Source organism: Cibotium barometz, chromosome 30 (assembly GCF_041138505.1).
Source record: "Cibotium barometz isolate CiBa-2024 chromosome 30, ASM4113850v1, whole genome shotgun sequence".
NCBI lineage: Eukaryota > Viridiplantae > Streptophyta > Polypodiopsida > Cyatheales > Cibotiaceae > Cibotium > Cibotium barometz.
The window spans coordinates 24,071,285-24,084,704 of record NC_141075.1 but is presented as its reverse complement, the minus strand read 5'-3'; the positions used below and the strand labels follow the sequence as shown (position 1 = coordinate 24,084,704).

General features: G+C 47.6%; 1 protein-coding gene across 3 annotated transcripts in view; it reads right to left on the bottom strand.

Annotated features, from left to right (window-relative positions):
• Positions 1–13,420, bottom strand: part of LOC147621300 (uncharacterized) — a 101,432-nt gene that overhangs the window by 33,008 nt on the left and 55,004 nt on the right. For all 3 annotated transcript variants that reach the window (XM_086824011.1, XM_086824010.1, XM_086824009.1), the window contains exon 3: positions 2,867–3,012. In XM_086824011.1, coding sequence (XP_086680137.1) covers positions 2,867–3,012 — 146 coding nt within the window. The remainder of the gene's footprint in view (positions 1–2,866; positions 3,013–13,420) is intronic.

Here is a 13,420-nt window from a genome sequence, read left to right as displayed (position 1 = left end):
AGAGAAAGAGAGATATAGCTAGCAATACCTAATCTAAGCCTAGTCTAGGACCTAACACCCAAGTAGGTGAGAGATGATCTACTGTGAGCTATGCACCTGCTATATATAGGACCTTGAAGACCATGTGGGCTGGCCGACTTGCTTTCGGCCAGTCCCTGGACAAAATATATTCTCTTGCTGCAGCCGACACTTGACCATTCTCTTTCTCTCCTCGCCAACAACCACCTAGTCCAACCATAGTATCTTCCCTGCCAATAATAGCTACAGTAGCTCCATAATCAAGTCCAAAATCTAATTTTATCTATTTCCCTTCAAGGATTAGCATGTACATATCATGCACACGACATCCCACCCACCCCCCGCTAAACTTGATGACAAGATTTCAACCTGACCCTGGATGACCGTCATCATCCCCTTGTCTCCTCATGGACTCCCAAACTTGTCATCCCCCCTTGCGAACCTGACCCTAGATGACTATCATCATCCCCTTGTCTCCTCATGGACTCCCAAACCTGTCATCCTTCCCTTGTTGGCAACCTTTTCACTTAAAACCTTGCCCTGTTCTCCAATTCCACTCCAAATCTGATGAAGATATGTGCATCTGTTCCACTTTGTCCCCTACCCCTTCATGCCCTATCCCTGAACACTTTCTTTGGTCTTCTTTTCCCCAGTATTGAGTCTGGCACTCTCACTCCACCCCTTGGAGGATCATCCTCCCTTGGAACCGTTACATGAAAGCCTTTCCTGGTATTGTTCAATTGATTCATCTCACACAAAACTGAGCTCTAAGTACATCAATATATATATGGCATCTAGCCTTATCTGGACACTTGACACCTCAACTCATCTATCATCTCCATCCCACAACTCATCCTAAAGTCCAATGACCCATAAATATACTTGCCTCCATGATCAAGCACATGTCACAAGAAGCTGTGCTCCTCAATTCAACATAAGCGCAAGAACACTATTTCCAGCACACCCCCTTGGTCTCAAGATTGTGTAGACTTTGATGTTCACTAGATCCTACATCCAAATTTAACACGAGTGTAAAACCACCACTTCCAACACTCTCCCTTGGTCTCCAGATTTTCTATACTCCAATGTTTGATCCTGCATCCTAGCTCATGTGGCTCGAGGACTGATCTAGTTTCTTGGGTTCATATACCTTGGAAGTGGACTGAACCTTAGCTTGCACGGCACCCCTTGACTACCACCCACTACCACCCATTTTATCTCCCAAGGAGCGGTTGATTGGGCAATGGAGTGGTCCCCGTGCTTCACTCTAAAGAGGACGTTACAGGCTTGGCACTCCACCTGGAGTATCAATGGATAACAAGCATTGAGAAAGCATGGGTGTTCAAGCTTGGCTTTAACTGCAGAGTATGCCCATGCAATCTGGACAGACATTATCAATGCTTTCACGGAAGATGAGAATGTTTCCAGAGATTTGGAAGGGCAGCTTTCTTGCTAATCTTGCGTCCAAGACAATTCTTATCTGGAGGCACAAATGGCACCACATGGTGCTACAGGCCTCCTTGTGCCTTTCTCCTAACCCCTCAGTTGTATCACCCCAGTGAGATAGCTATATTTATGTTTTCTTTCTGTTTTATTTTCCATTCCATGATGAGATATGCCATGGACATTATTGTATCACTTTGGTCTCATAGGCCCATTGGGTCTTTAGTAGACGCTTAATATATCTTTCTTTCTTTCTTTCCTCATATCTCAATAGATTCTACCCATTTTGGCAAGCATACATCTTTAGACTGGTTGTTTGACTCGGCCAGTTCAGCTGCCATTCTAGTGCAGAGAATGACATTGAACACAATCACCAAAGTTTCAGGCATATTCTGGAAGGCTGGAGGGCAGCGTCCAGGCTGCCCAAAAGAGAAGGTGTCCGGAAACCACAGGCTTGGCACTCCACCTGGAGTATCAACGGAAAACAAGCATTGAGACAGCATGGGTGTTCAAGGTTGGCTTTAACTGCAGAATATGCCCATGCAATCTGGACAGACATTATCAATTCTGGAGGCGCAAATGGCACCACATGGTGCTACAAGCGCCCTTGTGGACCTTCTGCTAACCCCTCATTTGTAACCTCCCCCCAAGAGATGAGCCTTGGAGAAATCCTTCCCCTCTGTAGGCTCATATCTCAATAGACTCTACCCATTTTGGCAATCATAAATCTTTAGGCTGATTGTTTGACTCGGCCAGTTTCAGCTGCCATTCTAGTGCGGAGAATATGACATTGAACACCATCACCAAAGTTTCAGGCATATTCTGGAAGGCTGGAGGGCAGCGTCCAGGCTGCCCAAAAGAGAAGGTGTCCAAGTCAGTGCCTCTGAGTGGAAACTAGCTGCCCGCACTGTCACCAAAGTGTCAGGCATATTCTGGAAGGCTGGAGAGCAGCGTCCAGGCTGCCCACAAGAGAAGGTGTCCGGTTCTGGCCAGCCAACAACTAAGTGGCTATGAGTGGAAACAAGCTGCCCACCCCAAGCCCACACGTGTGAAGACATTGAGCAGAAGGAAAAAAGAACTTTTTTCCAGTTTTGCCATGGTTAGATGCAGGCCATATATGTACAGAACTTGCTGCACTTTTAGTAAGTTCGCAAGTCTTCTGTTCTCTCAAAAATTTAAGCTGTAAATATCTTTACAGCTGACCACATGAACTCTTCTGACTTACAGGCAAGCATGCATGCACGTGCGCACACACCAAAAAAAATCAAAGTAGACACCTGATGCTTTCTACAAATAACGAAGTTCTAGATTACAGTCACCACAAGATTTCTACATACACGTCATCCATAAAATCCATCACTGTGCAACACCATCATTGATGAGTTTCAGAGATAGAAGCAAATACTTGTGATGAAAGGACTCCTTACTAGACCCATGTCTATGTTTCCTTCAAAGCCATGAGAGGTAACCTCAAAGATTGGTCCTCTATCTGCCAATCTACATACCATCACACCCAGCTGCCTTGGCTCCCAATTGTAAAACTTATCCAACCTATATTCACAAAACAAGGGTACTAACAGTTGTGAGGTAGAATCATCAAACATAAAACTTGAGAAGCAAAACCAAAAAGCAATTGTTTTACCCTCCTAGCTTTATATGCAAAAAGATGTCCAAATTGCATGCATGACAAGCTTTGCTTTCATGTGAAATTTTTCCTAACCAAAGTTGCCCCGTGACTTGCCCTTGAGCAGGCCAAAAGGAAAGAGTCAAAGAAATTTTGGAAGTGCATCCACCAGGTGTCTCTATGGCCCCTCTGCTAAGTTGCTGAGATAAGAACTATGTCATCTGATTCACTTGAGTTTCACAATTGCGTAGAGTGAAGCTGGAGCTTTCCCCTGCGCGCGACTGCACCTTTCCGCAATCGCCCCCCTTCTCCTGTGTGCAGCCCCCCCCTTCCCTCGCCTCACTCCAGCGCCCCCCCCATTGCCTCCAACCTGTGCCCACCCCCCCACCCCCTTCTGTCCCTCCCTCCACTTCATCCCTCTGCCTCCCCTCCCTCATTGCGCTGTGGCACTGTGGCCCTTCGCCTTCACCTCTCCTGCGCCCATTCCCTCATCGCCTTCTCTTCCGCCTCCCCCTCCCGTTTAACCCATCCTTCGCACTGCTATCCCTCCCTCGCCTCAGCCCCCAGCTTTGTTCCTTTTCCGCCTCAGCCCCCAGCTTTGCCTTCCTCGCCTCAGCCCCCTCACCTAAGCCCCCGCCTTGCCCTGTTTTCTCCTCCTCGCTGCCTGTTTTCCTCGCCTCCCCGCGCACCCTGCCATGCTGTGAGCTGTCACCTCACCATCTTATCCCTCCTTTCCTTCCCCCACCCTCTTCCTCGTCTATCTGGTCTAGTGCTTTTAGATTCGGGCACTTTTCTTTGTGGCAAGATTCGGCATCTTCTGGTCTTGAACCACTAGGAGGACTCCATAGCAACCCCTCCGTCATCCCCAACCGAGGCTGCCATCCCTTGCCTCTCTTTTTCAGAAGCAGACCTCCAGCTCCTCAGTTCGACAGTCACATCTTTGGAGGCCTCCACCTTGGCATGCAAGATTGTGGGTAGCTGCCTGGCGCGCAGACAGCTCAGGGATCTGTTATTACAGGCAAGCCTTCTTCGCACACTTGGAAAGATCGCTAATATTCATCCCTTGGGGCGTGGCTACTATCAGGTTGAGTTCGATTCGCTTGCAGCTTCGGACAGAGTCATGCAACTGAGCCCCATCGCACCACGTCGTACGGCCCAGGCCTTATTTGTGAGAGGTGACAGCTTTGACCCAAAGTCCGACCCTTTGGTTGGCATCTCAGGCTTTTCCGTGGTAGTCTGCTTTCCAAGTCTTAGGAAGGAATAGCTTCCTCTCCTCCCAGTGATAGGTGGTGCTATCAAGAAAATGACAGAATCCCCCCCATCGCCACTTCAGTTCTTGGTCGGACAATTGGGATTCCATCCCTTCGTATCTCTCTGGAGTCGGTGCCTCATGCCATATCGCTTCCTTGCATTTGGGAGGGGGGGGGGGGGTATTTTGCAAATAGTTGAATACTCTAGCCTCCCAGGCCAATGTTTCATCTGCCGCCAAATGGGACACCTTGCTAGAGCTTGTCCTTGTCGTCAGTCCACAGCATCCTCGGCAGTGAAACTCACCAGAGCATTTAAAGACGCATCAAAGGAACCTAAGGGATCCAACTCTTCATGCCACTCACCTTCGGCTCATCATCTTTGTTGTTGTCATTTTCGTTCATTCACTGAGTCCTGTAGTCACTGTCATTCTATACTATGGGTTTCCACGTCACTATGACCACTACTGGGCGTGCACGGTGCAATGTTCAAACATGAGGTGATCTTGGCATCTTCTCAAACCACATCAATCGATGACCCAATGACTCAACTGAAGAGGGAACTGGAGGCTCCGAAAATGAGCCAGTAGTCCCAAAATGAAGAGAGGAAAGATTGAAGAATTGAAGACCTGGCAAGAGGCTAAGAAGGGGCTGTGGTGTGCCGTATGCTAGTCTCTTGTACACACTATCAATGAGTGCCTAAGGAGACGGTGGGCATGAAGATAAAGACTGTTACTATTAGAAGATTCCGCCAACTTCATCACCAACAAACCCCAAATCCCGTTGTAGCAGCTTCCAACCCTAGCCACTATGCCACCGATTCCCTTCCTACCCTGCCAACCTTCCAAGCCGTCACACACCTTCCCTTTGCCAACCTTCTCCTTAGATGACTTACCTTCCACCACTCATCCCCAATCCACCTGCAACCGCCACCATGGTAGCCGCTCCCACCAACTGAATGAGTGCACAGAGCGGAAGCAAACAAGCACTAGAGTGTGCTGAGCAGAGAGTGCAAGAGAGAGAGGGGTATGGAGCAACTATGCTGAATATACTGAAATTATACAGTCCCAAGCAAGAGATAGGAAGAGTCTCATAAGTGAGGGAGCAAAAGGAAAGACTAGACTATGAGAAAAGTGAGAGGCCAGCCCACCTATTTATAGGTAAGACGGGTTGGCTGACTGGACAAGAGAACCTGACCGACTCGACATGGTTATGCTGGCCGATTGGGAAAAAGGTACCCGACATGGGAAAAATCCCAGAAAAATGTTGGCCAGCCCATAATCAAGGGCCATGAAAAGGGACCAAAAGGGACACCAAATATGAGCAGAAACTGGGGATGAATGTGCTAACAAGGTCCCACTACTCGATCTAGACGACCCTATTAGACTACAAGAGCTGGACATCACTGACACAGGGCTGCAACGATCATCACAGGACCGTGAGGAGGCCACAGTGTCCGGGAGATATTTCTTAGAGCTGGGAGCTGCATATGGTCTCGTTATCTATAACGGGATGTCCCGATCGCCCTCCTCCGGGGCCCTCACCTCCTTCCCTCGCTCAGGAGGTACTAGCACTGTGGACTACCTTATAGGATCTCCGGCTTTGACACACCTTATCCCCGACTTCTCCATTCCGCCACCCTCTTTTGAAGCTGACCATGCCTACCTCTCTTTCACTCTTACCTGCACACCACCCGTCCCTCCAACACCTCCCCCCATCTTACATTACACTCAAGTCCTCTTTGATCACGAGCTTGACCTTGTTTACTCCAACCACATCTACCACCAACTCCAGGATGTGGAACCTACTGTCCCCCTATCCACCCTCACAACACAACTCACCACCATACTCCACACATCCGCCACAACTTCTTTCATATGCACGTGGTGGTCTACCGCCAAGCCACCTTGCGGTTCCATGCCCCAAAACTGTTGGTATGATGACGAATGTCGGGCCACACGCTCCCGTCTTAAGCATGAGGTATGGATTGGGCAAATCGCGAAGCGCCAAGCGCAACGGATTTCTCAACGGCTCACCCGACGCAAGAAACGGGAGCTCTATGCTCGGAAAGAGGATGAGTTATACCGACTTTTCTTTGGGCCGAACTGCAAAGAAGCATGGAGGAAACTCCGAGAACATCGCCCTCCCACACCTATCACCTGCCGAGACACATGGCACTCCTATGCACGCTCCCTCTCATCATATCCCCCATCAGCCACCCCTACCTCCACCACAAAACCCCCGCCCCACCACCTCCACCTTCTTCACAAAGGGCATGGTCCTCAAGGCCATTCGTAGACTACGCAATGGGCGAGCCCAAGATCATGAGGGACTCACTGCCGAGTACATCTCGCATGCCCATGATACCCTAGCGCCCCTACTAGCCTACATGTTCAATAGAGCCCTTTGTGAAGGATTTCCACCCTCTTGGTCCACCAACACCATCACCCCCATCCTCAAAGCCGGAGATCCACTCGATCCTAATAACTACAGGACGATCATGATTGGCCACACATTGGCCGAGCTCTATGGATCAGTGCTAGAGGCGGAGCTCAGTTCATTTGCAGAGAGCCAGGGATGCAAAGCCTCGGGACAGGCTGGCTTTCGGAGGAGCTTGAAACCGGCCTCTGATAGAAAACCAGAGTGCGGTAAGAGCTAACACCCGTCCACTTGTAGTCTAGATGATAAACAAAACACAGATTGGAGCTAGAGTGCCCAAATCTGAAAACACAACGACACCTGTTGGCCCCAAAGCTTGGCGCCCCTTGCGGTATTTCTTTATTCCATTAAAATAATATGTATGGCTGAGTACAATACAAAAACCAGCCAAGAGTTTACACCTGTAGTCCAATCTGACTGCCCACAAATCCTTCTCAGCACAGAGGATCTATGCACACAGATCTGTGTCTTCAAACAACACACTGTGCCTCCCTCTGATCAGCCAAGTTCACAAAGCAGGCCAGCCATGGGCATACATCTGGCATAACTCATAAGCATGATACATATTCTCAGCTCAACATACATATGCTGTTCAATCCCTGTCTTAATCTCTTGTCAATCTGCCAAACTCCTCCTCTCACAAGGAGCCAGATAACACATACCTGTAGCAGACATCAAGCAATAGAAAGAGAGATGGATGAACAGAGTCAAGGCTTACCAAGTTCAGCTCGTGAAACAACTCTGGAGGAAGCAACAGCACTAATCTGTGCCTGCAGGCACTTGATTCCACAATCCTGCTTCACACGTGTGCTTGCACTTGCCTGTATCTTCCTCCTGATGCTCACTCCTATGCTGTCCTTGAAAGTACAGATCTGAAAATCAGCACTGTACTTGATTGTACCGCCTCGGGATGCGTGCCAGGCGTTGTACTTGCATAAACAACCTGCTGTCCACTTCTGTACCTGCCTGAATCAGCCTGCACAGGTCTGTCCAGCACCAGAGAAGCACCGCCTGCACCTGTACCTGCTGTACCTGACTGCCCGTACACTGTACGGCAGTCGTACAGTAGGGTTTGGGCTGGAAAACAGGTTGTACAGCCTGTTTAGGGCTTCTGCGCAGCCACCAACAGCAGCTCTGTGCGCCGCCAGCAACAGGGGAGAGAGAGAGAGAGAGAGAGAGAGAGTCCAGTACTGGCCGTACAGTGCTGTACGGCTGGTTTCTTCAGAAAAACAGCAACAGTCTGCAGCAAAACAGCCGCCTTCTCCTCCTCTTCAGCTTTCCCACGATTGTACCCAAGCGCATGAAGGAAGCCTCTCCTTTTGCTACACGACTCCCCAAAAAGGGAGGAGAGAGAGTGAAGAGAGAGAAAACCTCCTTCCCAAGTTAATCCCTAGGGCCCAACTTAATAAGTTCCCTAGGGCCACTAAGGCCTAGGGGCAACTTTTATAAACATTAAAAGTTAATGTTTTAATGTTCCCCCTTCACACCTAGGGTTGTCCACACATCTTTAAACACTGTCCGGGCACCCCCCATGTGAATCATAAAATATTCTGACTCTGCAACCACCATGCCCACACTTGTCCTGCTCCATTTTCACAGGGCCATGACATACCCCCCTCTTGAAAGATGGCAAGCGTCCTCGATTGCATTCTGGTGATGCACCAAAATATCCAAAGTGAAATATACAATATGGCAAGATCAGCGTCCCAATCTCTCTGAGCCATACACATGTATCATCATTCACTGCAAACCAATGGCATAGTAATAGTCCAAGTTGTATACCACTGTGAACCATACATATCCACAAAAATCTCCATGTGACTAGTACACATATATCATAGAAGTCCCATAAACAGATGTACTGTCAGCCTCAGTACCTTCGGATGAGATAAAATCTGCACCAAGCAACCTCTAGATGTCATCTGAGCCTGTCTGTATCAAGGGAGTGGAGGTGCTACCCCCCTCTTGAGCATCAGGTAATGCTCCAGACCCATGCTCTGCTGAACCTGAATGAGCCACAATAAGAGTCGGCTCTAACTCAAAGGCATCGAGATAAAGCTGCAAAACCTGAGGTGAATCTGTTAAGTCACCTTCCTCCATCCACTTCGCATCCATCGGTGAATAGTTCTTGAACTTCACAAGATAGCGACGGGAAACTTTACCTCGTACCTTCCTTTCTTTATGTGCCAGTATCTGCTCTGGAATCAGAACCTCATCAAGTTCCTCAACTTCCGGCTGAGCCTCATCTGATACATCCTCAGGCACATCCCCACGGAAAGGTCTAAGAAGACTCACGTGAAAAGCATTGTGAATCCTCCAGTGATCTGGTAACTTCAAACGATAGGTTACCTCACCAATCTTTTCCAAAACCTGAAAAGGCCCATAATATCGCATACTCAACTTAGGGAATAAGCGCTCTTTACCCTTCATCTTCTTGAGTCTAGCCTTTTCAAAGCGCAAAAGAACCCAATCACCCAATGCAAACTGCAAATCACGTCTGTGACGGTCTGCGGCTTTCTTTTGCTTCTGCTGAGTTTTCTGGAGGGCCAACTTAACTCTCCGATAAGCTTCATCCAAGCTCTCCACATACTGATCAGCCTCAAAGATCTTATCCTTTGTATGCAAAATGGGTGGTACCTTCTTCCCTCCTTCTACAATCTCAAAAGGCGCCTTGCCTGTCGAGCTATGTACAGTGTTGTTATATGCAAACTCCACCAAAGGAAGATACTTTTCCCATTGTTGCTTGTGCTCTGACACATAACACTTGAGAAGATCCAACACTGTAGAGTTAGCCTCTTCTGACTGACCATCTGTCTGTGGATGAAATGATGATGAAAACTTGAGAGTTGTACCCATGTTGTCAAACAACCCTCTCCAAAACAAACTCGTCATCCGTGGATCACGGTCACTAATGATAGACGTAGGCAAGCCATGATACTTGAAGATGTTCGCCATGAACAACTTCACCATATGATCCACTTTAATTGTCTTCCTCACGGGAATGAAATGAGCCTGCTTACTGAACCTGCATATGATAGTCCAGATGCCATCATTTCCCGTTTGTGTCCGTGGAAGATCAAATACAAAATCCATGGCAATGCTCTCCCAAGGTCTATCCGGAATAGGTAAAGGCTGTAATAACCCTGGTGTCTTCTGACGGTCAAACTTTACCTTCTGACATACGATGCATTGCCTCACAAAGGCATCAACATCTCTTCTCAAGGTTGGCCAATAAAAGAAAGTCTCCACTGCTTTGACCGTGGCGTCAATACCTCTATGACCTGCATACGGTGGAGCATGACTTTCAATCATAACCTTGAGTCGCAATGGCCTGGTAACACACAGTCTGCCATGCATCAATAAAAACCCATCTCTGAGAGTGTAATGCTCATGCCGCTGACCCTCAGACATCTGATCATACAACCTTTCAAAATCCTCATCATGGGCATACTGCTCTTTCATTTCATCAAGCTCATGATGATAAGCAAGAGAAACTGCAGAGACCTATGGCTTGCGTGACAAAGCATCTGCCACTACATTCTTTTTGCCTTCCACATGCACAATCTGGAAGTGAAACATTGACAAAAAGTTTGCCCAACGCATATGCTTCTCTGAAAGCTTAGTCTGCGTGAGGAAATATCGCAAAGTCTGATGATCTGTCTGCACAGTGAAATCAGCCCCAAGCAAGTAGTGTTTCCATGTAGAAAGAGCGTGAATTACAGCCAACATCTCTTTCTCATACACCTGTAAATGCTTCTCGGCATCTTGCAAAACTCTACTCTCATAGGCTATCACATGTCCCTCTTGCATGAGAACTGCACCAATGCTACTTCCACATGCATCACACTGGACAACAAAAGCCTTTCGGAGGTCCGGTAACACCAATACTGGGTCCGAAGTAAGCTTTTCTTTGAGCTTTTTGAATGCTGTAATTTCCCGATCAGCCCATCTAAACGGAGTTGATTTCTTCGTCAAAGCATGAAGAGGCGAAGCAATTTCAGCAAAGTGCCGTATGTAACGCCTGTAATAGGAACACAATCCTAGAAAACTGCGTACATCATGCACGGTCCTCAAAGCTGGCCAATTAAGTATTGCTTCCACCTTTGCTGGATCCATACGGACTCCATGACCAGACACAATATGCCCCAAGAAATGTATCTCCTGCAAAAAGAACTCACTCTTCTTGCCATTAACCACCAACCTATGGTTTCTGAGTTCTGCAAACACAATGGCCAAATGCCTTCTATGCTCTTCCTCAGTTTGTGAATGCACAATCATATCATCAAAGAATGTGCCCACAAACTCTCTATGAGGCCTGAAAATCCTGTCCATCATTCTGTTAAATGTGGCAGGCGCATTCGTCAAACCAAAGGGCATAACCAAGAACTCATACAACCCAAACGTGGTTCGGAACGCTGTCTTATGCACATCCTCGGGTCTAATGCGTATCTGATGATACCCGCTTTTCAAGTCAATACGACTAAAAACTGTGGAGCCCTGTAAGCGGTCCAAAATGTCATCGATCCTCGGTATGGGGAGTCGATTCTTGATGGTATTCTTATTCAGCGCCCTGTAATCTATACACATGCGCCAAGAACCATCCTTCTTCTGCACTAAGAGCACAGGTGAGCAAAAGGGTGATGAGCTAGGCTGAATCAACCCCTTATTCAAAAGCTCCTGCACCTGACTCATAATCTCTTCCTGTTGGGCTGCACTAACACGATACGGCGGTCTATTCGGTGGAGTACTACCAGGAATCAGATCTATGGCATGATCTTCTGGCCTCTCAGGAGGTAATTCTCCTGGCAATGACTCGGAAAAACAATCTTGAAACCCACTTAAGAAATCAGCCCTGTCCTTATCTAACATTGACAAATTAGACTTAGACTCATCATCCTGTGCATCCTTTACATAAATCAAGTACGCGGAAAGATGCTTTTTCATTACTGATGAAATCGCCGAAGTGGATACAATAGGAACAGATTCCCCTTTGAGTTTTACATCCAATACATGCTCTTTCCCTCTATGAGTCAGAGTAATTTTCCTATTGTAAGTATCCACCACCGCATGTACCCTGTGGCACCATGGCATCCCCAACAAAACATCACAGCCATCCAAAGGCATGATGAAGAACTCCTCGCTGTCCACATAACCCTGCAAATGAAGCCGAAGCTTCCCAATGATAGGAGTAACGGGTTCTGCATACCCTGGACAAGCCATATTTGCCTCATGTAACGGCCCCATCTCCTCTGCGCGAATCCCCAATCGGCCAGCCAAATCTGGTGAAATGAAGTTGGCTCTAGCACCTGTGTCAAAGAAGATCAAAGCATTCTGATCTCTCACTTTGCCCCATGCCCTGCACAACTCTGTAGCTTCACCACCTAGCTGCTCCCCCACAAGATCAGGAACTAAGCCTGCAGAAGGCTTTGGTTTCTTTGGCTTGGGCTCTCCTTTATTGTCAGGGTCCTTCTTGGACGTTCTTTTGGGACAATTGAATGACATATGCCCCTCTTCAGTACAGTAAAAACACTTTTGAGCATCTCTCAAAGCCTGTCTTTCCTCAGAAGTCCTTTTGGGCATTGGCAACTTCTTATACTTTGTCTCTGAAGACCCTTTAGTATCACGAGAAGCATGCCCAAATTTTTCAGCTTTCTTGCTCAATTTCTTACTGCCCTTAAATCCAGATGAACCACCTGTGAGTAACGCATTAGCTGTCATAGCATTTTCAATCATCTGTGACATGTTCGTTACTCTCGTCTTTATACAGTAATCTCGTACCTCCTTGGGCAGCCCACAACAATACTTCTCAACCTGCTCAGATAATGGCACGGCACGATAAGAAGTCACTGGGAGTAGAGCTTCCCAAAACTTCTTGTTATAATCCTCCAAACTATCACACTTTGAAGCATCCAGCTTGTGCCATGCTGTCATAACATCCACCTCAAATGTAGATGTGAGCCATACAGAAGAGAAAACCTGTTTGAATTGAACCCATGTAGTGGGTGCTATGCCCTGCAAAAGAAGAGTAGACCACCACTGCAAAGCATTGCCCTTGAGAAAAGTGGCAGCTTTCCTCACCTTCGAGGACTCTGTGTAATTCCCACCAGAAAAAGCAGCATCAAACTGCTGTAAAAAGGTAAGTGCCTTCAATTTATCCTTGGCCCCACTAAAAGTGTCAAACTTCACTGCAGCTCCCCCTTCCTTGTAATCCTTCGCCTTGCCCATAGGCGTTAGATTATCATATGGAAGTGGTTTCGTGAGATTGCTGCCCCCAACATTCATACCCATCATTGTGTCAACATTTCCCATTCCAACACCAGGCATACCATACATCCCAGCCATGTTTCCATACATTCCACTATGCATACCTGGCTGCATGCCACCAAACATATTGCCTTGCATCCCAGGTTGCATGCTTCCAAACACATTTCCTTGCATACCGGACTGCATACCACCATACATATTCCCTTGCATGCCAGGCTGAAAATTGGCTCCAAAAGGCCCATACATACCCATGCCTCCCTGAGGATAACCCCCAGTCATGGATTGAAACACCGAGCCACCACCAAAGTACCCTGGATGCATGTTCTGCTGAGGAATAGGTGGCTGTCCATAGAAGGAACTCTGTGGGTTAGCACCAAAAGCATGC